The following is a 26,019-nucleotide window of genomic DNA, read 5'->3' as shown; positions in this document are numbered from 1 at the left end:
CATTATCTTTCTATTTAGTTTTTTATAACCAAAAGGCTTTGTGCAACCCATTTGACCCTGCTCCCTCACTTTACAGATGAGGAATGTGAGTTATCCCATGGTCAGACAATTCCTAAGTGGCACAGCTAGGCCTTGCACCCAGGCATTCTGGCTTAGCATCCGTGCTCTTGACCATTGCACTCTGCATCTCCATGGAATTAACCCTTAATAACTAGCAAGGTCGAACATTTTTCTATATGACGATGTGTTAACTAATGCCTTGTTTCCCTTTAGTTTGTAGTCTTTCATCTGGAAAATTTGGGACATTACTTAGTGGCTCATGGGATACCACTGCTAAAGTGTGGCTGAATGACAAGTGCATGATGACCTTACAGGTACAGTAGTAGTTCTGTGTGAATGTTCTAGATAATAATTAAATATGATCATTCTGTGGTAACTTAATTTAATTCCCATTTAACTCACAGGGTCATACAGCCGCAGTATGGGCAGTAAAGATCTTACCTGAACAGGGCTTAATGTTAACTGGATCAGCAGACAAGACTATTAAGCTGTGGAAAGCTGGAAGATGCGAGAGGACTTTTTCAGGTAAGATCGGAGTAGACAACTTTTATAATAAATCTCTTCATATTCACTCAGATGGTGTTTTCTCAAAAGTTTAGAAGCTTGAAAATGGTATTCAAAAACCATCAGTCTATAGTATAGAACATTGGGGTAAATGTAACTTTCTGACAATGTTTAAAATCTTTTTAAAAGATATAATGAAACTTCTCATAAAACATCCAGATGTGGACTAATACATGGCCACTTGAACTTATAACATGGTTTGCAATTGTTTTTGGCTGTCATTTTAACAAGTTTAGCCTGAAACTTCCAAGCATAAGCCTGGTGATTTGATGGTGGCTCAGTATTGTTAACTTTATATATGGAGGAAAGCATCATGAGTATTTTATGAATACTGAAGTACATTATTTAGTAATAACAAATTTAAATGTATATTGTGGTTTTAGGGGGGTAGTCTTTTTGAACCTAACCTATTAAATAGCTCCTACACTAAGGCATGTGCTAATACTACTATTGATGATTTATTTGTGGAGCACTTAAATTATTTTTAAGTTGCGTTCATTTAAGTAATATCTACATCTAGCATGGGACTTCAACTCCTGACCCACAATCCAGAGTCACATGCTGTTTGTCTGACTGAGCCAGCCAGGCACCCCTTTGGTATAAATTTTTATGTTGTTTTTCTTCTCTTTTATTTTCTCTTTTGAAGTTGATCACTACTCCGGATAATACTGCAAGAAGTCCCTTCATGAAGATAAAACTATTTGTAGATGGACGAGTTATAACTAAGCATCCCTATGTTACATACAATATATGTTATCAAGTTGTCATTAATCCTTGATAGCTAATCTAAATCAGCAAATACTGAGCATGGGAAATTTTTTAAGTTTTTGTTTATTTGAGAGAGAGCAGGTACATGTGCACTTGAGGGAGGGAAGAAAGAGAGAGAGAGAGGAAGAGAGAGAGAATTCCAAGCAGGCTCCATGCTGTCAGCTCAGAGCCCAATGCGGAGCTCAATCACACAAACCATAGATCGTGACCTGAGCCAAAATCAAGAGGAGGTTGCTTAGGCAACTGAGCCACTCAGGCACCCCAAGCATGGGAAATTCTTTGATTCCTGATCTCCTTTATTAGCGAATATTCTGTCCTTGAAAAAGAATGTAGTATCTTCTGTACTTCCTCAAGTAATATTGAAAGAAATTGAATTTTATGAAGGTTTAAAAAACATTTTACATCCTTTGATTAATGGAATATAGATGTTTTTCCAAGTACATAATTAAAAATATAATATAAGAAGTTTATTCCATAAAATCTTGCCTTTAAAAAACAAATCATTGGGGCGCCTGGGTGGCGCAGTCACAGTCAGTTGAGCGTCCGACTTCAGCCAGGTCACGATCTCACAGTCCGTGAGTTCGAGCCCCGCGTCAGGCTCTGGGCTGATGGCTCAGAGCCTGGAGCCTGTTTCCGATTCTGTGTCTCCCTCTCTCTATGTCCCTCCCCTGTTCATGCTTTGTCTCTCTCTGTCCCAAAAATAAATAAACGTTGAAAAAAAAAAATTAAAAAAAAAACAAAAACAAAAACAAATCATTGAGGGGCGCCTGGGTGGCTCAGTCGGTTGAGTGTCTGACTTCAGCTCAGGTCATGATCTCGCGGTCTGTGAGTTCGAGCCCCGCATCGGGCTCTGTGCTGACAGCTCAGAGCCTGGAGCCTGCTTCGGATTCTGTGTCTCCCTCTCTCTCTGCCCCTCCCCCGCTCATGCTCTGTCTCTCTCTCTCTCTCTCTGTCAAAAATAAATAAAACATTAAAAAAAATTAAAAAAAAAATCATTGAGACACCTTTGTGGCTCAGTCAGTTGAGTATCCAACTCTTGATTTCAGCTCACAACCTGAATAAATAAAAATGAAAAATCAATCATTAATATTTACTGTATAATTTCAATGCCTGCATTTGTATATATTATGAACTGTTTCTATTGACAAAGCAGGGATGTTTGGTTTTATATTTGTTTTTTGTTAAATCAGAGGGGAGAAGTTAGGATTTGTTGAATCAAAACAACTAGGATTATGAGGCAGGAAACATGAATTTTGTAGCTTTTCCATTAGTTGTGTGGTCCCAGATAAATTAATCTCTCTCAGCATATTCTAAAGTTTACTTTTTATGATGGTTTTTATTTCAAATTCTTAAATAACTGATCTTTTATAATTTAACTTCTCTTCATTTTTTTTTTTCTTGTTGTTTTGGGATTTTATTTTTATTTTTAAAGATTTTATTTTTTATTTTTTAAAATTTACATCCAAATTAGTTAGCGTATAGTGCAACAATGATTTCAGGAGTAGATTCCTTAGTGCCCCTTACCCATTTAGCCCATCCCCCCTCCCACAACCCCTCCAGTAACCCTCAGTTTGTTCTCCATATTTATGAGTCTCTTCTGTTTTGTCCCCCTCCCTGTTTTTATATTCTTTTTGTTTCCCTTTCCTTATGTTCATCTGTTTTGTCTCTTGAAGTCCTCATATGAGTGAAGTCATATGATTTGTGTCTTTCTCTGACTAATTTCACTTAGCATAATACCCTCCAGTTCCATCCATGTAGTTGCAAATGGCAAGATTTCATTCTTTTTGATTGCTGAGTAATACTCCATTGTATATATACCACATTTTCTTTATCCATTCATCCATCGATGGACATTTGGGCTCTTTACATACTTTGGCTATTGTGGATAGTGCTGCTATAAACATGGGGTGCATGTGTCCCTTCAAAACAGTGCACCTGTATCCCGTGGATAAATCCCTAGTAGTGCAATTGCTGGGTCATAAGATAGTTCTATTTTTAGTTTTTTGAGGAACCTCCATACTGTTTTCCAGAGTGGCTACACCAGCTTGCATTCCCATTAACTTCTCTTAATTTTTTTAGTACTTTATAAATACTAGTCGCAGTTTTATGTGGTAAGAAATTTAGAGGCCATAACTTTTTGTCATATTTGAATATTTTATATGCTATGATGCTTACCAATTATTGTTATTGGGGATGAAAAATTGAAAATGAATTGCCAGCAAATGACACATCGGACAAGGGGCTAGTATCCAAAATCTATAAAGAGCTCATCAAACTCCACACCCGAAAAACAAATAACCCAGTGAAGAAATGGGCAGAAAACATGAATAGACACTTCTCTAAAGAAGACATCCGATGGCCAACAGGCACATGAAAAGATGTTCAACGTCGCTCCTTATCAGGGAAATACAAATCAAAACCACACTCAGATACCACCTCACGCCAGTCAGAGTGGCCAAAATGAAGAAATCAGGAGACTATAGATGCTGGAGAGGATGTGGAGAAACGGGAACCCTCTTGCACTGTTGGTGGGAATGCAAATTGGTGCAGCCGCTCTGGAAAGCAGTGTGGAGGTTCCTCAGAAAATTAAAAATAGACCTACCCTATGACCCAGCAATAGCACTGCTAGGAATTTATCCAAGGGATACAGGAGTACTGATGCATAGGGGCACCTGTACCCCAATGTTTATAGCGGCACTCTCAACAATAGCCAAATTATGGAAAGAGCCTAAATGTCCATCAACTGATGAATGGATAAAGAAATTGTGGTTTATATACACAATGGAATACTACGTGGCAATGAGAAAAAATGAAATATGGCCTTTTGTAGCAACATGGATGGAACTGGAGAGTGTGATGCTAAGTGAAATAAGCCATACAGAGAAAGACAGATCCCATATGGTTTCACTCTTATGTGGATCCTGAGAAACATAACAGAAACCCATGGGGGAGGGGAAGGAAAAAAAAAAAAAAAAAAAAGAGGGTAGAGTGGGAGAGAGCCAAAGCATAAGAGACTGTTAAAAACTGAGAACAAACTGAGGGTTGATGGGGGGTGGGAGGGAGGGCAGGGTGGGAGGGAGGGCAGGGTGGGTGATGGGTATTGAGGAGGGCACCTTTTGGGATGAGCACTGGGTGTTGTATGGAAACCAATTTGACAGTAAATTTCATATATTAAAAAATAAAAAAAAATTAAAAAAAAAAAAAAAAAAAAAAAGAAAATGAATTGCCAGATAAAAATGAAGAAGTGTTGGGATTAGAATCTTATTTCTGGAGAGTTGAGAAAATAATTTGGTGAAGATAGTGTAAAATAACTTCCGAAGACCGGTAATAAAAAATATTGCCAAATCTGAAATACAAAGTTTGGTTACCAGGCTTTTCTACAGAAAAAAAATGAATTGCTCTGCCTTGCAAATCAGTTATTACTATTCACTGATATGTTTTATTTATTTGTTTATTTATTTAGGGAGGACACAAGTGAGCCAGGGACAGAGAGAGAGAGAAGTGGGGCTCATGTTTTACATGAAGCGGGGCTTATGCTCACCTGAAGCAGGGCTCAAGCTCATCTGAAGGGGGTCTTGAGCTCACCCAATTTGGGACTCAAACTGTGAGATCGTGACCTGAGCTGAAGTCAGGTGCTTAACAACTGAGCCACCCAGGCACCCTGATGTGTTTTATAATGTTAGTTAAATACATAGATCCATCAGTCAAATCATCCATCTTATTGGTTCATATTATTTTTCTTTTCATATAGGGCATGAAGACTGTGTACGAGGTTTAGCAATTTTGAGTGAAACAGAATTTCTTTCCTGTGCAAATGATGCTAGTATTAGAAGGTGGCAAATCACTGGCGAGTGTCTTGAAGTATATTATGGACACACCAACTATATTTATAGCATATCTGTTTTTCCAAATTGTAAAGGTAAGATTAGCATATATCATGTATTTAAAATTCTGTATTGAACCTTGTTCCATCCCATTCTTGAGGTGGGGGTAGGAGGGCTCATTACTGAAATCAGTTTACTAACTGTACTTGAATAATTTAGTAGCTATGTTTCGTAAGGATCTTCTTGTAAAGGAAGAAATTGTGTGATCATCTTTATATCAATTCACACTTGATGGTTAATGTCAAATAGTTTTGGATATTTGAGGAAACACTTTGTATAATTTATTGGTGCAAAGTGCATAATATGTAAGGTGTGAAATGTAGAAAATATGATTTTTGAAGTTTTTGTGGTATAAGTAACAAATAAATAAAATGTAAAACCATAATTTTAAAATATTTTGGGTTTAAAAAAGTCATTATGCCTCCCTAGAAAGGTGATATTTATAAATGTACTTAATTTTATTTGTTCAAACTAGTTTTTCCTATATTCATTGATTTTAGATTTTGTGACAACGGCAGAAGACAGATCTCTGAGAATCTGGAAACGTGGGGAATGTGCCCAGACAATCCGACTTCCAGCTCAGTCTATATGGTGCTGTTGTGTTCTAGCCAATGGTGACATTGTGGTTGGTGCGAGGTATTTATATTCTAGTCAGTCAATATCATGTGTCTAGGCCTTTGGTAGGTGTTAAGAGTGCACTGAGATAAGCCATAAGGAACTTTAGGTGAATTGGGAGACATTTCAGTACATTTCTGTACTGAAAAAACAGCATTAGGCATAAGAGCTTTTATACATTAATGGTACATGATACAGTACAAAAGTATTGCTCTGCCAGTTGTGCAGTCAGAACATCGAATGCAAAAGAAACTGGAGAAGGTAGAGATTAGTGTGGGAAACCTTTATGAAGAAGAGGAAATTTGAATTGAATGTTGAAAAATAATGAGAAAGAAGGTAAATGAGAATTTCTGTCAGAAAAAAAAACAACAGTGTAAGTAAAGGTGTGGCAGGACCAGGAAAGTGATTTGTGTGGCAGATGAAGGAAAGTGGTGGAAGACTCATGCTAGGGAATAGTGGGGGATACTGGTAAGGTGGTAAAGGCAGTAGGGTGGAGCATAACCGTGGAGAGCCTTGAATGCCAGGTATCTTTTAGAGTCTGTGCTTGGAGTAAAGGGTTGTAGCTACTGAAGTGACATGAATAGAGCATAACCTGCGAATTATTAACTATGTAGGTTGGATTTAACTAGTGGTGATGGCAGGAAAGCAACTTGGAAAGCAGTTCCGGTAGTAGGGGTGTGATGTTATGAAATACTGTCCCCACGGTGCCAATGGACAAGAGGCCAAAATATTAGATATTGCAAAGGAAAGATTGTCAAAAGGAGGATAAAAGAAAACTGTAAAGCTTCAAGCTTTTGGTGATTGCATTAATATAAATGGGGAAAGTGGGAGAATTGGTTAGGTGCAGAAGATGATGACCTCAGTTTTAGATTTCTGAGGTCCGAGTGGTGATGAACCACCCTCGAGCCGGTGGATCTAGCATGGAAGGCAGAAAAGAAAGAAAAGAAAACCTCTAAGGGGTGGTGGGTCTAATAAAGCGGAGGTAGTTTACATTTTGGCTGGGTCAAGGGTTGATTTGTTGATTTAATTATTTTCCCCCTAAGCATATTTAAAGTTAAAGAAAATAAACAATTTGAAAGGGTAAAGTTCCTGTCAGTCAAAGGTTACATAAGAAACAAAGTTCTCTGTAGAACGGGGCAGGATTAGTGCATTTGAAGGTGGCCAACTTGCCTCTTACCCAAGAATTTAGAAATGGTGGAAGTGAAGTCATGTGCCAAGACTAGAGGTTGGGATTGCCATCTAGTCTAAGGTGAGGCTTTTTTTTCTTGAGTGGGATTACATTGCTGGTTAAGGGCATAGGAAACACAGACTGTGTTTCCCAAATGAACAGATACTGAGCATCTGCTATTTTCTAAGCTTTATGTTGGTTATTTGAGCCCTTTGTAAATAAAATAACCCACTACCCTTCTTTATACTCTTGTATCTATGTAATATTGACTTAAATTGTATGTTATAGCTCCAGATTTTTATGGTGGTAAATATCTAACTTGGAATTCAAAATTGTGTTAGATACATATTTCTCTGTCTTTTCTCAATGACTTTTCCCTTAAATAATCTTTTTCTACCCTATAGATGGCTTTAGAAAGCAGCATAGGATAGTGTGTGAAGTCAGCAGAGTGCTTTCTCTACTCAGCCATAAATACATAGTAATGTTTCTCATATTCACAAATACAGATTATTTTTGCTTTGGATCATTCAGATGGGATAATGTTAATACAATATGGCAGTGACTTCAGATCACTTTGTTTTTCCTTATAGTGATGGTATTATTAGAGTGTTTACGGAATCAGAGGATCGGACAGCAAGTGCTGAGGAAATCAAGGCTTTTGAAAAAGAACTCTCTCAGGCAACCATTGATTCTAAAACCGGTGATTTGGGGGACATTAATGCTGAGCAGCTTCCTGGGAGGGAACATCTGAATGAACCTGGTAAATATTTCAGTGTATATAGTAGTAAAAAATACTACCCTGTTTGCCTTTGGGAATAATTAGAATGATAAGAAAAACAAGTTTGTTTTGCTAGTCATTAAGTGTTATTCTCATTGCCAGATAGGGATTTTTTAGAACTTTTACACTTAACCACTATGAGAAACCATATTCTTGCTTCTTTCTGTGTCACATTTTGAGCTTAACTCCTTAAAGAAGAATCTTCATTTTTGTTTTAAATCCATCTCCTGATATCTAGCTCGTATATAATAGGTACACAAAAGTCACTTCTTTAATACCTTTTGGTTGATTGGGTTCCCTGAGACACACTGTATAGACTAAAAATAAAAATGAGTTCAAAGAAAGCAGTGTCTCCTTAATGAGTTGGGGATCATTTGAGTTTAAACCAGAGGACAGTAGTTATTTCAAATGAAATCTTGTGTTTGATATATCCCTGATCCATTATATCATTGGTTCTTAGAACCTGGTACATGGACCCCTGGGAATATTGAGATTCCTTCAGGATGTCCTTAAGGTCCAACTAATTTAATAATACTAAGCTGTTATTTGACTTTTCCACTATGTTAACATGGTCTGTGTTAACTTATGGTCCAAAAGCAATTCTGGGTAAAACAAACAAACAAACAAACAAACAAACACAGGCTTCTTAGTACACAAATCAAGGCAGTGACACCAGACTGTTCTGGTAGTTATTGTGCTCTTCACTGGCATGCAGTTGTAGTTAAAAAAAAATGAAAACCATTTGCCCATAAGAATGTGCTTGAGGAAGCATTAACAATTAATTTACTACCTCTCGAGCCTTTATTACATGTCTGTTTTAATATTCTGGTTGACAAAATGTCAACACATAAAGTACTCCCGAGTACCATGGTGTCTCTGGGATAAGTACAAACATTCATTTGCATTGCGGGCTGAACTTTTCATGGAGTGCCATATTTATTCATAGAAGAAGTACCTATGGTTATTTAAGCTTGGGTTTAGGCAAGACTTTTTTTGAAAATTAGCAAAATGACCATGTCACTTTAAGGAAAACAGCTGACAGTATTTATTGCCAAAGATGAAATTCAAAACTCTCAAATGAATATTGAAATTTTGGAAAATTTGTATTTATTACCAGGAGCTTGTAAGATAGATCCGTGCATTTTAGTATTTAATAGAGCCTGAAAAATGCATTGATGGTTGCAGATTCTAAATTGTAACCTTTAAAGACCTACTACTTTGTAGAATATTCACATTTTTCTGAAAAAGCTGTTAAACTAGTCTTTTCTTTTTCAACTATGTTATCTGTGTAAGGTTGGATTTTCTTTATATACTTCAAATAGAACAACAGATTACAACAGATTGAATGCAGAGGCAGGTATGGTAATCCAGCTGTCTTCTATTAAGAGAGACAATAAAGAGATTTATAAATACAAACAATGTCAGTCTTCTCAGTAGGTTTCTAAAGCTATTCTTATTTTTCATATTATTTATTCAATATGTAATAGATCTATTATTGTTTTCCATTAACTGAATTTTTTTTACTCTTTATTTTTAATTTCAAATCCAATAAGTCAATTCATATAACCTGCATTAAAAAAAGTTCTTTGGGCTTCTGAGTAACTTTCATGACTATTATAAGGAGATCTTAAAATCAAAAGTTTGAGAACTAATGTATCGTATTGTCATGTTTTTAATATTCTTACAATTCTTTGCAAAAATGTAGTCTTTTTGTCACTGTGTACACACACACACACACACACACATATTGAGTAAGTATTTCCTAAGTGCCCAATGTGTGCCAGGCATTGTTCTAAGCTTTGGGGAATACAGCAAATATAAAAGGTTACAAATACCTCTGTTCTTACAAATTTATACTCTATAGGAGACACATAATTAAAAAGTAAATAAGTAAATGTATAAGTATGTCAGAGAGTGATAAGTACTATGGGAAACAAAGCAGGAGTTGGGTGTTTTGTAATTTTAAATACAGTGTTCAGGAAATATATAATATTTGGTATAGCATTTGTTGCTATTATAGATAAACTAAAATCTCACTGACTTAATACAAGAGTTTATTTGTTGCACATTCAAAGTTCACTTGATGACACGGTATATTAGGTATGTTTGGGGAATTTTTATCTGTTTCTGGGGTTTGTTTTATTTTAGAGAGTGTGCACATGAGCAGAGGAGAGGAGCAGAGGGGAAAGAGAGAATCTTAAGTAGCCTCCACACTCTGTGGGAACCCAATGCAGGACTTGATCCCATGACCCTGGGATCGTGACCTGAGCTGAAATCAAGAGTTGGTTGCTCAACCAACTGAGCCACCCACACACCCCATCTTGAGCATGTTTGTAGAGCAGTTTTTCTCCTTGTGGTCATTTGGGGATGGAAACCACCATCACCATGTAGCTTCCAAGGGCTTCTTGGGTAGAGACATTCAGCCATCAGACAGGATAAAAGGGGAGGTTAGAGGAAGATTGACTAGGGCTAGAACTGGCACATAGCACACCCATTCAGATTCCACAGACCATTTCTCAGTAAGTGGCATCTAGACACTGCACCTGGCTGTAGCCACAGCTACATCTCTACCCTATGGAGTAGGATTGTGAATCTCTGGAGGACAGCTGCCTATTTCTGCCACTGAAGGCTTTGCTGAGAATGTGATGTTCAAGTAAAGTTCTTAAGGAGGCAAGGGAGTAAATCTTGCCAACATCTGTGTGAAGAGTGTCAGGGGCAGAATTAACAGCCAGTGTAAAGACTCCAGGGCTAAAGTCCGGAGATGGGTTGAGGGGAGAAGTGCAAAGTGAAGACAGAGGGGATGATATATTTGGCCTTGTACACTACTTCAAGGACTTAGGCCTTGATCAAGAGAGATGGGAAGTCATTGAAAGGTCTCGAACAGAGGAGTGTCAGGGACACTTTAACCTTTGAAAGAATTTTTATGGTTACTGGATTGAATATAGACTGTAGGGAGCCCCAGGGCAGGAGTAGAAGGCCATTAAATCAGTCCAGCCGAGAAACTGTGGTGGCTTGTAGCATTGGGTAGCAATGGAGATAGAATAGATAGTTTTTTTGACCTTTTTTGAAGATGGAACCGATAGAGGGGCACCTGGTTGGCTCAGACAGTTAAGCATCCAACATCAGCTCAGGCAGTCATCAGACAAACCATTAGTGGGTTCGAGCCCTGTGTCGGGCTCTGTGCTGACAGACAGCTCAGAGCCTGGAGACTGCTTCAGATTCTGTGTCCCGCTCTCTTTGGCCCTCCCCTGCTTGTGCTCTGTCTCTCTGTCTTTCAAAAATAAATGAATGTTAAAAAGCTAAAAAAAAAAAAAAAGACAGAACTGATAGAATTTGCTAAGGGTTTGGCCATGGGATTCAGAGAAAGATGAATCAGACTCTTCTATACTTTTTGGCCTGAGCAGCTGGAAAAATGGAGAGTCGTTTATTAAAATGAAAGTGTTGTCAGAAAATAGTAATAAAACTTATTTTTAGTGGGCCAGCTACTTTCTAATGGAAATACACCTTTTTTTCTTTCCTTTATTTAATAAAGGTTACTTTTAACCATTATTGTCTCTTGAGACACTTTCCAGTAGAGTAACTTTTTTTTTTTTTAGTGTTTGTTTATATTTTGAGAGAGTGCACACATGAGTGGGGGAGGGGCAGAGAGAAAGGAAGAGAGAATCCCATGCAGGCTCTGTGCTGTCAGTGCAGAGCCTGACATGGGGCTCAAACTCACGAACCATGAGATCTTGATCTGAGGAGCAAAACCAAATCCCAGATGCTTAACTGATGGAGCCTTTTAATAAAATTTCCAGTTAAACCAAATACATAAAGTTAAGATTTTTTAATCTGTGTCTTTCATTTTTACTCTGCTTTTCTACTTTTGATTCTTAACATTTTTATTTTAAGGTACTAGAGAAGGACAGACTCGTCTAATCAAAGATGGGGAGAAAGTCGAAGCCTATCAGTGGAGTGTTAGCGAAGGGAGGTGGATAAAAATTGGCGATGTTGTTGGCTCATCTGGTGCTAATCAGCAAACATCTGGAAAAGTTTTATATGAAGGAAAAGTACGTCAATTTCTACTTTCTAATTACCATTATCTTAAAGCATTAGACAAAGGTTTTCTTTTCCCTTTTCCCCATGCTAATACAATTTTCTTTGGGGAGGCTTCTCTCTTTTCCCTGCCTTGAAATTGACTTAAAAAATCTTTTTCCGTATTTGATACATTAGACACTATTTGTCTTTTGGTACTTACTGTGTGTAAACTGTTCCCAACCCTTTTGGATTAGGAGCTTCTGTGCCACCTTCCAGCCAATGCTTTCTGCCTCGTTATATTTAACTTGGCAGGACATGAGGGCCCCTGTGTGGCAGTGCTTATAACGCCAGCATGTTTTGCTGAGTGGGGCATGGTAACAGCTAATACTTCTGGCCTTGAGACCAACCAGTTGGAAACCTTCCTTTGGCCTTAGAATTTATGTGTAGTTGTAATACATTCCCCTCCTCCATCCCCAGTGAAATACTGACCTTGCAGCATATGCAGATGGTTGCTATCAATCATCACATGCCAAGTGGAAGATTGTAACATTGCACTTTGGAGAAAGTTTAAGGATTATAATTTTATTATAAAATGTTTATATAAATATATTTGTTATAAATAAATATAATATTTATTATAACTTTATAAAATAAAGGACACATAAGATCTGTGATATATATGCCATTAATATGAACAGATAAGTTAGTAATCATTTATCTCCTTTTTGTATTCCTGTTGAAGGAGTTTGATTATGTTTTCTCAATTGATGTCAATGAAGGTGGACCATCGTATAAATTGCCATATAACGTCAGTGATGATCCTTGGTTAACTGCATACAACTTCTTACAGAAGAATGATTTGAATCCCATGTTTTTGGATCAAGTGGCTAAATTTATTATTGATAACACGAAAGGTCAAACCTTAGGACTTGGGAACACCAGTTTTTCAGATCCTTTTACAGGTAAGTTTATGGTTTATATTAAGTCTTCTGTACTTAATTCATTGGTTAATTTTTTTTAAGTGTATTTAAACATCTGTTATCATAAGCTGTTTAAATTAAAACGAAGATCCAAGATCTATAGCAGGTTTTTACTTTAAATCATATTTTAAACCTCAAATTATATAGTAATTCTGTGTTTATAGAAACAATTCTATATTGCTCACTTTCAAAAATATAGCCACACTGTAACTAAATAAAATTATGAAACTTCAGTCATGTGAAATGAAAATAAACCTGGAAGTTCCCTTATATAGTGACTCTTTTTAAAAATACCTGTTTTGGTGAACCTTAGTAAATAGAATTTTTTTTTTCCACACAAGGCTAAATTGGTTAGTTGGGCATAAATCTAGGACTGAACTATGGGTAGTTTTTTGTTTTGTGGGTTTTTTTTTTAATGTTTGTTTATTTATTTATTTATTTATTTATTTTTGTTTGTTTATTTTTATTTTTGAGAGAGAAAGACAGAGCATGAGCAGGGGAGAGGCAGAGAGAGAGAGAGGGAGACACAGAATCCAAAGCAGCCTCCAGGCTCTGAGCTGTCAGCACAGCCTGACATGGGGATTGAACCCATGGACCACAAGATCATGATCTGAGCTGAAGTTGGATGCTTAACCAACTGAGCCACCCAGGCACCCCTATTTATTTATTTTTGAAAGAGAGAGTAAGCAAGGTAGGGACAGAGAAAGAGAGAGAGACAGAATCCCAAACAGGCTCCATGGTGTCAGCATAGGGCCTGACATGGGGCTCGAACTCACAAACCATGAGATCGTGATCTGAGCTGAAACCAAAGTCAGTCACCTAACTGACCCACCTAGGCGCCGCTGAACTGTGGGTAGTTTTAGTTTACATGTGATTTGTATTCCACATGTTGATTTTTAAGTCGGTTGTTCATAACATAGTATACAGTATCTAAAATGTTATAAATGATATTAGGTTCTCAGACCAGTCCATAAATGATAATCCTAGTAGTATTAGTCTGAGTCCTGATTCATAGGAAATGGATTATAATACTAATTGTACTCACCTTAGTTTTGGGTCCCAGGAACTGAGACCGTGGTACAGGAGACAATAAAATGCTTCCTTTTTTCTTAGGTACAAGGGCCAGCTCTAAATAAAATTCTGAAATTAGCACTTTATTGTTAATGTTTTCCTGTTGTCATTTTTCATGTGCTAGTGCTCTTGTTTTATAAAGATTGCATATCCCTTCCTGCACTAAGACCTTATGTAGATCTTTTTTTCTTCTTTCACATACTTGATGCTCCTAAACTATCTCCTCTCCTTCTCGTTCTTTTGCCCACTCACCTAATAAAGCGAATGTCAACCTGCATGTTCACTTAAACAGAATTATCAGACTGACTTGCTACTGAATCTAAATAATGTAACCCCTCCCAGTAGTTGCACTTGACAGGAAAAAAAAACCTGTGTTTATTATCTGGGTATTCTGTTGGTGGAATTTCAGACTGTAGTACAAAAGACTGAACACATAATTATAGTCCTGTGTAAGCTGTTTTGTGGAGCAGAAGGCAGAAATTAGAGCAGCTGGCTCCATTTGGAAATCTTAATAACTGTGGCTTTTTTTGCTCTTCTGAAACTATAAGCATCTTTTTATATATATCTTTCACATATACCTTTTTGTAGATGCCTCTGATTAGTTTCCTAGAGATACTAACAAAACATACACTCACACACACCACACATTTGTAAAAGTGTAAGTGGAAATCTCTTTCCTTTGTGTCACTCATCACCTTTCAGTTCTCTTCTCCAGTAGGTTGTAAGCTTCAGTGGATACAAGCAATCTTACTCTCTGCTGGATCCCCAGAACTGAGTGCGCTATTTGACACATGAGTTAATGAACTCAGGGGTTCTTTAAAAGATTACCATTTGATGACTGTGGTTCTGTTAGCAACAGGAACAGTGGGAATTCTAGTGAATTTGTATAGGAACAGCAACTGATTATATGTGTATATTATTTAGGTTAGAGACCACCTGTAATTTCTCATTTTATATTTGAATTTTTAGTGATTTTAATATTTAAGTGCACAAGCTAAAATATAATACAGCAATAAAGACAAAACTTGGAGAATCACTGAAATGTTAATTTCTTAGTAGTCTTTTCCTACTGTAAGAGTTCTAATTTCTGTTATTCTGTCATGTGATGGCTTTGCTCTTTTGTTTTTTCTCCAAGCTTAGAGTCCTCTAATGTAAGCACTGTGCCGTTTTTGAGATTCAAAATTCTGGCTTGGAGAGCCTGAGTGGCTCAGTCGATTAAGCGTCCGACTTCAGCTCAGGTCATGATCTCACAGTTTATGAGTTCGAGCCCTGCATTGGGCTCTGTGCTAACAGCTCAGAGCCTTCATGAAGCCTTCTTCGGATTGTGCATCTCTCTGTCTCTCTGTCTCTCTCTCTCTCTGCCCCTCCCCTGCTCACACTCTGTCTCTCTCAAAAATGAATAAACGTTAAGTTTTTTTTTTTTTTTTAAATTCTGGCATACTTCAGCTTTTCCTTTGTTTGCACGCACAGGTGGTGGTCGGTATGTTCCAGGGTCTTCATCAGGATCTGCTAACACGCTGCCTGCGGCAGATCCTTTTACAGGTGGGATGCAGTTTCAATAAGTACATCTTTTTTCACTTACTGTGTAACATTTTGCATTGTATGGCTTTACATTTTGGAGATATCATCCAATTATTAATAATTCCCTTATCTATATTTCTAATTTTGATGGATCTCCTTTTCTTTAACTTCTAATTTTTGCCTTTTCCTGGAGTATTTTGTAGTTTTCCTCATGACTTTTAAATAGCATATTATTAGAACTCATCGTTTTCTCCAGTGGTCCTTCCTGCAAGGAGAGCAAGAGTCAGTAAGGGCATAGGTTTTAGAGTCAGATAGACCTTGGTTCAAAATCTGGCTCTACCACTTACTTGCTATGAGAAGTTGGCAAGTTGCTTAACCTGTCTGAGCCTATTTTTTTTATCTGTGAAATTAGATAATAGGGGAACCCACCAACCAAGACACAGCATGATTGCTATTACTGGCGAGATCCTACCGATCACAAGCCAAGAAGGAGCCATGTGAGTCCCTGATATTGGATGGAGCGGTGCAGTCAAGAAGTCTGTCTGGGCCTATTTTGCCTTAGCAAATGAAGGAGACAGTCCACCCAGCTACCCAGGATTAGTCTTCTAATCTGTTATTAATGGCCTTCGTGATGCCCTGGAAGTGTTGGTGTATCTCTTCAAAGTGACTTTATTTACCAAGGTATGCATGCCTCAGCATCAACACTACTGGGAAAATAATTGCCAAACTTGGACTTAAGTGCAGCTGAAGAAGTCTCTGTTTTCAGAACAGCTTTTGATATATTTTATGAAGCTGTGGTTGGATCTTCAGCCAGAGTTCCTGGACAATAGACCAAATTTGGGAAGAGATCCTTGGCATTTATGGTATCCACTGGCCTTGCCAAGATACAGTCCTGTCTAAACCATAAATTGGAGCAGCACACAACCTTTGGTCACTGTCATGAATTTGTGAATCGCTGTCAGTGAGCTTCTTCTCTCCAGTGAATGAATTGGTGGCCCAGTTGCACGTAGCTGCACCCTGTGCATTGATAACCAATATACTGCACTAACCACCTATCAAGATCAAGCTAAATGTTGTGATGGCACAGTGGCTGTTAAGGAAATCTTTGATGACATAATGCAATTTGAAAAAGTAGTAACGATCTGAAGCGTAGATAAGATGATGACTTATTCAGACATAGTGATGCCCTAAAACTTAGAACATCATAGTTCCCGGATCTCATTAGCAGCTTTTTCTTGGAACAGAAAGAACATACCAAGCTTCGAACAATACCAACAAAATCAAGAGAATTCCTGGGGCCATCATAGCTGGAGTATGTCTCACTGTTGCATAATGTCAGTAACTCAGAAGATGCAGTGATTATGGAAATATGCAAGATAGCATACTAAACATCCAAGAGAATTATGGAATTAGGATAACTGAACCACACTATTATAAAAAATAGATAACCATATTGAGATGTTAGGGAAATGAAATGGTATGGTACATGTAAAGTGTTTAGCAGAATGCCTGGACTGTATTTAAGCCCTCGGTAGATTTTAGTATACATTCCTCCAATTTTGCCAGTAGCACTGGGGCCAAGAGTTTTCCCTGTCTAGCTTATGACTTAAGGTCAGTGTTGATTCTCTTTTTTTTTTTTTTCCCCTTATTTATGTGGTTCCCAAACTTCTAATGTCAATTAGAATCATCTGGGATGCTTGTTTAAAGTATCAAAAGGTCCTTCACACAGAGATACTCTGATATACTAGATTGGTGAGGAGGTTAAAAATACTCATGCCCTGATCCCTCACCCATGGATTCTGATTAAATGTTCTTTGCTGTGGTTTGCTATTAAGTAATTTCAAAAGCTCCCTGTCAGTTTCTACAGTGAAGCCAGTTTGGAGAACCACTAGGCTGTTATGGGTGGACCCTGAAAATCTACATATTGAATAGGTGACTCCTTCAGGTTGTTGGAGAACCACATTTAGAGAAGTGTAGGATTGGGATGCCTGGGTGGCTCAGTCAGTTAAGCGTCTAACTCGTGATTTTGGCTCAGGTCATGATCTCAGGGTCGTGAAATTGAGCCCTGTGTTGGGCTCCACAGTGGATGTGGAGTCTGCTTGAGATTCTCTCACTCTCCCTCTACCCCCGCCCCCTACTTGCATACTCTCTCTCTCTCTCTCTCTCTCTCTAAAAATAAATGAATAATAATAATAATAACAAGTGTAGATTTACTTTGCCTCATAATTAATGCCTTGGGCAAGTTATTTAGCCTTTTTGTAAAATATTGTTAATAATAATAGTATCTAATATTTAAATGCATATATAAACATAAGATGCTTAGCATGCTAGCTAGCATATTAGTAAAAACTCAAAGCCTCTTATTCTGTGTTCTTCATTATTTTAATTAATCTATTTACATCTGCAGTTTTTGTTTTTCATTTTTTGTTTTGTTTGCTTTTCTGTATGTATTACACCCATTGTACCAACTCCTAGATACTAAATTCGGAGGGGTTAGAACAGTAGCTTATCTTTATTCATCCTATAAAGGCTGACCCAGGACTCTGAACATCTTCAAATCCTGCTGATTCTTTCTGTACATTTGTTTCTCATGTTCCTTTCTTTGTATTTTCAATGAGACATCCACAAGTAGGATCTCAGATGTGCGACAGAGCTATTTTCATACCATCTCTAAATCTTATATAATCTGTTTTTTGCTTATGTGCTAGTTAATCCTCTGTCTCTATTTCAGTAGGATGGTGTTCACATTTATTTTTTTTTCTTATTTTTGTTTTTTTAAGATTTTCTTTTTGAGTAATCTCTACATCCAATGTGGGGCTCAAATTTACAACCCAAGATCAAGAGTTGCATGCTCTACCAACTGAGCCAGCCAGGTGCCCCACGTTCACATTTCATTATGGAAACCTTGTAATTTCTTCTCTCCAATCCACTAATGCTTTTTCACTTCATTAGCTTCTGTAATTATAATGTATAAGGCATCTAATATTTACTTTGTAACTTGAGAATTTTAAGTCTCACAATTATTGGCACCAACTATATGTCAGGTACTGTTCTCAACATTTTTCTGTATTAAATTTACAGCCCATTTATTATATATATAAAGATACCATTCTGGGGTGCCTGGGTAGCTCAGTCGGTTAAGAGTCGGACTTTGGCTCAGGTCATGATCTCATGGTCCATGAGTTCAAGCCCTGCATCGGGCTCTGTGCTGACAGCTCAGAGTGTGGAGCCTGCTTCAAATTCTGTGTCTCCCTCTCTGCCCCTCCCCCACGCAAGCTCTGTCTCTCTTTCTCTCTCTCAAAAAAATAAACATTAAAAAATTTAAAAAGAAAGTGGCGCCTGGGTGGCTCAATTGGTTGAGCGTCCAACTTCAGCTCAGGTCATGATCTCACAGTCTGTGAGTTTGAGCCCCGCATCAGGCTCTGTGCTGACAGCTCAGAGCCTGGAGCCTGCTTCAGATTCTGTGTCTCCCTCTCTCTCTGATCCTCCCCCGTTCATGCTCTCTCTGTCTCAAAAATAAATAAACATTAAAAAAAAAATTTTAAAAAGATGCCATTCTAAGGTGTGACTCCTAATGACAGTAAGTTATCGTGTGTAGAGAGCAGCATTTTGAACTTTATAATTTGCAGTTACCTTTGCTTACTAGATGTATTAATTGCATTTTAGGCAGTGGTCGTTATGTGCCAGGGTCTGCCACTATGGGGACTACCATGGCTGGAGCTGATCCATTTACAGGTACATACTTTTCATTTCCTTTTCTTCTTCCCCTTTGTTGCTAGAGAACTTTTCATATAGTAGATCAAGACCAAACTTCTTGACCTGGCTTTTAGAGCGTTCTCAGAATTGTGTCATAGTGCCTATTTAACTCACGTAGGAAACTTTAAAAAAGTACTTCAACCTCATCCCCAGAGATGTTCACTTGGTCTGTTACTGCTGTGCGTTGGGGCCTTGGCAAGGGTAGTTTTTATAATCTTATAATGTGATTCTAATGTGTGGCCAGGATTGAAAACTGCTATTCTGCTCTTATAGGTTGGGTTTTCTCACTACCCTTATAAAAACTGAGCTTATTCCTCTCTGTCCTTTGTTTGTTCTTAATGTATTGAGAATTTTAGTCACTATGCTAAATATTATTCTGCTTAACAGGACTTACAAAACAAATCTGATTTTGTGATTTAGGCCTATGCTATTTGGCCTTCTCCTAAGCAATTAATTTTTCTTTTTATTCTTAGTATCTAGCCCAGAGTCTGACACATCTTACTTGTTCATCATTGTTGAATATAGGCAGACCTGCTTTCCTTTGTAAGGGCTGCTAGCAAAATGCAGAATTAAATTGTAAACCGCTTGCAAGTTTGACAGCTCTCTTTGACATATATTTTCCCCTACTTGTTATTTTCTACAAGAGAATAATATATGTATGACACATATGTTCTTGACCATAATAAAATGTATACTTATAAACCCGGCACTCTACTTAAGAACTAACTTGGTATATGATTTTTGTAAACTATTTTTTCATTGCAAAAGTAACACTGGCTGGTAGTTTTGAAGTAGATCATAGTGGACGAGAATGCTTCAATTCAGATCTCAATTTCACTACTTTCTACCTGTTTTACTATGAGCCAATTACTCTGTTTCTGTGCCTCTGTTTTTCTCATTTGTAAAGTTGAAGTAATATCTACCTCTTGGAGTTGTTAAGAGCTTAAAATGACAATATATGTAAATCACTTTATACAGAATAAATGCTTAGTAATTGTCAGCTGTACCTATTGCATTATAAAAGAGTCTAAAGTTAACAGTGCTGGGTGGCTCAGTTAAGTGTCCGACTCTTGATTTCGGCTCAGGTCATGATCCCAGGGTCATGGGATCGAGCCCCATGTTGGGCTCCATGCTAAGCGTGGAGCCTGCTTGAGATTCTGTCTCTTTCCCCCTCTGCTCTTCTTTGCGCATGCTCTCTCTCTCTTTAAAAAAAAAAATAATTAATTAAATTAAAAAAAAACTTTTAAAGTATGAGAGATGTAGAGAATATGAAATGGAGAGGCTTTGTTTTACATTTAAGCTCCCATTCCAGAAACTAAAATTTATTATATCAACAAATATAAATAGTATATAAAATCTTACGATTTTTCTTTCTTTTTTCTGAAGTGCTTGTTTTATTGCATGCACTGAATAGTTATGTATCTCAATAATTGTAAAAACAAAGTCATAGAGTTAGAAAAAAATCTCATTTTTGATTATTCTTTATGTTTTTCATCATCGTTTGTTCTGTGAATAGGCAATAGTGCCTACCGATCAGGTGCATCTAAGACGGTGAATATTTATTTCCCTAAAAAAGAGGCTGTCACTTTTGACCAGGCAAACCCTACACAAATATTAGGTAAGTGCATTTTAATTAAAAAGTTTTTTCACATATCCATGGACTTCTGTGTAGTGCAGTCAAGGCTGTTCTCCTCACATGAGCTAGGAACCGGGTGCTTACGTGATAGAGACTTCTGTTATTACACAACTGTGTCTACTACAAATACGCAGTCTCATAATGGACGCTTAATACTTGCAAGATGCCTTATACAAATATGAGGTTAATGCTTTATGATGCTTTTATTGATAAAAAAAACTAAAGGGGAAATCTAAATCCCATCTCCTAAGCTCTTAATGTTTTCAGGAAAAGAAAGTAATGAAAATGAATGAGTAAAGCACTTAAAAATAAAGATTATGCCTTTAAAAAATTAGTGGCCTTTAGAAATCATAATAAAAGGCTGTTCAGATTGCCCATTAAAAATGAAACTGCCAGCTGACTCAAAATAAAATGGCAGGTGGCTTTGGACTAAATACTACTAGCTCTGTTTGCCATTACTACCTCATGAGAATTAATTGAGATAAGATAACATATACATCTCAGTATAAGATATGGGTGTTTTGATCAGAATTAACTTTCATACTATCTGTATAAAAATCATTAGTAAGTACTTTCTTACTTATTTTGAACAATACACATTCTCTTCCTTTTGCATCCCTTAAATAAACTGTTTTCAGTATTCTGTTAGTGTTAAAATTTTTAATGCCAAAGGAAAGTTAAAGAGGTCAAGTTTCCAGTTATGATTGATAAAAATCTGTATATTTGGACAATTTAAGCTTTTTGTGATGGGAACTTGAGCTTTTTTATTCTTTATAAGACTTTTGATGGGATGCCTGGCTGGCTCAGTTGGTAGAACATGAGACTCTTGATCTCATGGTGATGAGTTCAAGCCCTCTGTTGGGAATAGAAATTACCGAAAAAGAAAAAAAAAAAAAAGATTCTTGAGGAAGCAGTGTTGGATGACTCAAAGTAGCATTAGTGATGACAAGGATGCTAATATTGAAGATGCAGGAAAAGGGCTTAAAAAAATTGTTTCATGAAATGTAAATATGGTGACAAAAGGCAGTATTTGCATTAAATAGGTTTTTAAAGTAATGTCAAATATGCATATGGAACTTAGTCAATAAATTAAATATTATACACAGACATTTAACTCTTCAGTTATTTCATTGACAATCATAGAAGTAACATAAGTTGGCCAAAAGTTGTTATAAATTTTTCTTTGAGAATATAGAGGATTGACTTATGTTGGTTATAAGGATGATACTGCTTTGAAAGCCAAAATGATTACAAGTATCTACTTTAAAACTCACTTGAAGCAGAAAGCCTCATAAGATCTTAGAAAATAATAAGTAAAATAAAAATCACCACAGTAACCTTTCATTTTTCTATAATGGGCTCAACTTAAAAATACTCCCAGGCCTTACCCTTATTTGACGGTCTTTGATAATTGCCATGAAAAGTCTCACCTCCCCATGGTGTGTGGTAGAATTCTCTTATTGCAAATTTTGGCACTTTTGTATTACATCTGGCTAATTACAGTTAGAGAATTTTCAAAGTCTGGGTTTGTGTTCTAGGTAAACTGAAGGAACTTAATGGAGCTGCATCTGAAGAGAAGAAGTTAACGGAGGATGACTTGATACTTCTTGAAAAGATACTGTCTCTAATATGTAATAATTCTTCAGAAAAACCCACAGCCCAGCAACTTCAGATTCTGTGGAAAGCTATTTACTGGCCTGAAGGTACGGAAACAGTCTTTAAAATGTAATTAGAGGGGTGCCTGGGTGGCTCAGCCAGTTAAGCCTCCAACTTTGGCTCAGCTCATGATCTCATGGTCCGTGGGCTCGAGACCTGCATCGGGCTCTGTGCTGACAGCTCAGAGCCTGCAGCCTGACTAAGATGCTGTGTCTGCCTCTCTCTCTGTTCCTCCCCCGCTCACGCTCTGTCTCTGTCTCTCAAAAATGAACAAAAAAGCACTAAAAACATTTTTTTTAAGTGTAATTAGAAAACAAAGTATGTCTGTTCATTTCTGTCAGTATTACTGGTGTTTCCAGATTGAGTAAAAGTTACCCTGGGTACTTGTTATTCACATTGTAAGAAACTTCACAAAAAGGACTCACCACACCCCTGTAATTCATAGTCTTGATTTGTCACATGCCTTATGAGAATCTGAAAGGAACGGCATGTACCATGGCATGTACCATTTCGTATACTATTTCAGAGCATCTGTGGATCCCGGCAAGCCATCCAAGAGATGTTTTGTGACCTATTAACCCCAGGCTACAAACCTTTGCTATAATTTTGTTTTAACTCACTTAATACCTTTTAAATTCCAAAAGTGTCCTCTCCCTTATTATTTTTTCATGCTGTTGATTAGAGAAGAAAAATAATTTGTCCCACAAAATATCCATATTTTGGATTTGGGGGCCACTTAATGTGTTCCACTATCTCCATAGTTCCTGCTAGACATAATTAGATCCTGGTTCAATAGATTTTTTTTTTTTAAGTGAATATCCTTTATAAATGATGCCACATACTATCTTTATATCATAGGGCATATAATTTCTGGATTCCTTATTTTTAGTGATGTTAAGAAGATTATTGAGTGGCTACATTCAGATGGTGTCTGCCCAGTCTTTTGAATGTAAAGCTCTCCACCAATCTGTAAGCATGCTATTAGCATTTGTCAACTGGAATTCTGTAAAAAGCTTTTCTTCTTCAACTCTTTGGTCTTGTAGGATTTTTTAAAGCATCCTACATTACACGATTCATTCCACAAGGATATATTGAGTACTCCATATGTGTCAGGCTGTTTGATAGCCCATTTAAATTATTTTTAAAGTGTACACGATCTCATAGCAATAAATCCAGTCCCTATAAAAATGAAAAATCAGTTAACACAAGTTTTAGAAATATATATATTACATAAAGCACGCACATGGCTTTTAACATTTTCTAAAATGAGCATGTGTTAATGAAATAAGATTCTGAAACTTGAGTAACAGTCAGGAATTTTCTGGGGTTTTATAAACATTAATGAATTTTTCTTTTTAACAGATATTGTCTTTCCTGCACTTGACATTCTTCGGTTGTCAATTAAACATCCCAGCGTGAACGAGAACTTCTGCAACGAAAAGGAAGGGGCTCAGTTCAGCAGTCATCTTATCAGTCTTCTGAACCCTAAAGGAAAGCCGGCAAACCAGCTGCTTGCTCTGAGGACTTTTTGCAATTGTTTTGTTGGCCAGGCAGGACAAAAGCTCATGATGTCCCAAAGGGAATCTCTAATGTCACATGCAATAGAACTGAAATCAGGGAGCAATAAGAACATTCACATTGCTCTGGCTACATTGACCCTGAACTATTCTGTTTGTTTTCATAAAGACCATAACATTGAAGGGAAAGCTCAGTGCTTGTCAGTAATTAGCACAGTCTTGGAAGTTGTACAAGACCTCGAAGCCACTTTTAGACTCCTTGTGGCTCTTGGGACACTTATCAGTGACGATTTAAACGCTGTACAGTTAGCCAAGTCTTTAGGTGTTGATTCTCAAATAAAAAAGTATGCCTCAGTATCAGAACCAGCTAAAGTAAGTGAATGCTGTAGACTTATCCTAAATTTACTGTAACAATGGGGACGGGAACTGAGATTTTAAATTGATTAGTGGTTTTTTCCCTCACATTTTACATGACTGATTACAGATGTTAAAAAAAAAAAAAAAAGGATGCTGTGGAATAAGTAAAATTTCAGATCTTGTAAAGTGGGGGAGGGTAAGAGGAGACAAAGAAGAAATAAAATTTTTGCACTGATGAACTGTGAGATTTTCCTGTGTGATGTGGGTAAGTTTTCAGGAGTTTAGAAACAAATTAAGAATGAGCTAAAATCAACAACAATGCAACTATTACAGTGGCATAATGTACATACCTCTGCTGCATGAAAGAAGATAAGAGCTTTTATTTATATAATTTACTCTTGCTACTTATATAATACCCCCAAACTGTTTTACTTGTTGGTGATTGTCTTTTATTTAATTTCTCCTCTACTCACTTCCATTGCTGATTCTTTCAACAACCCCAATACAAAGTACGTTATAATTTTCAAAAATTAAGTTCTAAATTATTCCATATATCCAAAAGATATGATTTCTTCATTTAAGTTACTTGTAAATAGAAATTGTATTTGTTTGATGGCTTATTTTTTATTTTGAGACAAACAGAGTATGAGCGGGAGGAGGGGCAGAGAGAGGAGACAGAGTCCCAAGCAGGCTCCATCTCACAAACCACAAGATCACGACCTGAGCCAAAATCAAGAGTTGGACGCTTCACCTACTGAGCCACCCAGGCACCCTGATGGTTCTTTTTTACATGAAGGAAAAGCAACCTACTAAGCTGTGTTAGGTTGTGTATCACTTCAGATAGATGAGGCCCCAAACAAATTAACTCCAGGCTTGTGCTCCAGTTTCTTTTGCCCCTCTCTATTGGAGGTAACTTCATTATTCATTCCAGTTTTGAAATTAGTTCATTTTTGGTCATTTCCTTTGTCTCAAAAGGAATTTGGAATATGTTGAGTTTTCGAAAGCATTTGTGCAAGCCAGAACCATGCTATTTACAAGTCCAGAGCCTATCATGTGAAACTTACTATTTTTGAGTTCTTAACACTGGCCAGGCACTGTGGTAACCACTTTGATATTTAATTCCCAAAACCTCTTAAATGGAGGGTGATGTTGTCTCTATTTTCAGAAGTAAAGATAATAGGATGAATCATGATAGGAGAAAAAAAGAAAAGTACTATACTTCCTACAGAGAAGCATCCATATTTGTCTCTAAACATCATAGGAACTAGCAGAAAGAAGGAACCAATGCATTAATTACATAATTTAATGTCTAAGAGAACTTCAGTTTCTTAAGCATAACTAGGAAAGATCTTTTCACAAAGAGGACTTTGCGTAAAATTGTGAATAGCATTCTCAACATGGATCGTATACAGAACCATCAATTTGCTGGCTTTATTGCAGTCAAAGAATAATCCTTCTTCAATAAGAGAGGAAAGGTTTCCCATCATCTGGATTAATTCAAGGAAAAACTTTTGGAATATCAAAAGGAAATGGGTAAAATAGAAATAGAAGGAATGTGTATTTTGCTGAGTATTAAGTTGCAGTTTTCTGATATGTACCCAGACTTTAAAAAACCTCCATTAGGAATCTGTGCTTTACTTTTTGTTAAGTTTGGATTTAAGTGGTTAAGTC

At 37.0% G+C, this 26,019-nt stretch overlaps 1 protein-coding gene across 3 annotated transcripts in view; it reads left to right on the top strand.

Moving 5' to 3' along the window:
* Window positions 1-25,580, top strand: part of PLAA (phospholipase A2 activating protein) — a 42,108-nt gene extending 16,528 nt beyond the window's left edge. Inside the window, exons 3-14 of one of the 3 annotated variants that reach the window (XM_019424231.2) lie at window positions 274-374; window positions 465-585; window positions 5,144-5,311; window positions 5,777-5,912; window positions 7,650-7,819; window positions 11,729-11,886; window positions 12,597-12,816; window positions 15,376-15,447; window positions 19,093-19,161; window positions 20,699-20,800; window positions 22,357-22,521; window positions 23,837-25,580. In XM_019424231.2, the coding sequence (XP_019279776.1) occupies window positions 274-374; window positions 465-585; window positions 5,144-5,311; window positions 5,777-5,912; window positions 7,650-7,819; window positions 11,729-11,886; window positions 12,597-12,816; window positions 15,376-15,447; window positions 19,093-19,161; window positions 20,699-20,800; window positions 22,357-22,521; window positions 23,837-24,402 (2,048 nt within the window). In that variant the 3' untranslated portion in view covers window positions 24,403-25,580. The remainder of the gene's footprint in view (window positions 1-273; window positions 375-464; window positions 586-5,143; window positions 5,312-5,776; window positions 5,913-7,649; window positions 7,820-11,728; window positions 11,887-12,596; window positions 12,817-15,375; window positions 15,448-19,092; window positions 19,162-20,698; window positions 20,801-22,356; window positions 22,522-23,836) is intronic. The other 2 variants (XM_019424232.2, XM_019424234.2) reach the window with 2 other exon arrangements.
* The last annotated feature ends 439 nt before the right edge of the window (window positions 25,581-26,019 follow it).

The sequence above is a fragment of the Panthera pardus genome, unplaced genomic scaffold, assembly GCF_024362965.1.
Source record: "Panthera pardus isolate Hobbes unplaced genomic scaffold, ASM2436296v1 HiC_scaffold_20, whole genome shotgun sequence".
Lineage (NCBI taxonomy): Eukaryota > Metazoa > Chordata > Mammalia > Carnivora > Felidae > Panthera > Panthera pardus.
The sequence above is the reverse complement of the archived record's forward strand: the minus strand, read 5'-3'. Positions and strand labels throughout refer to the sequence as shown.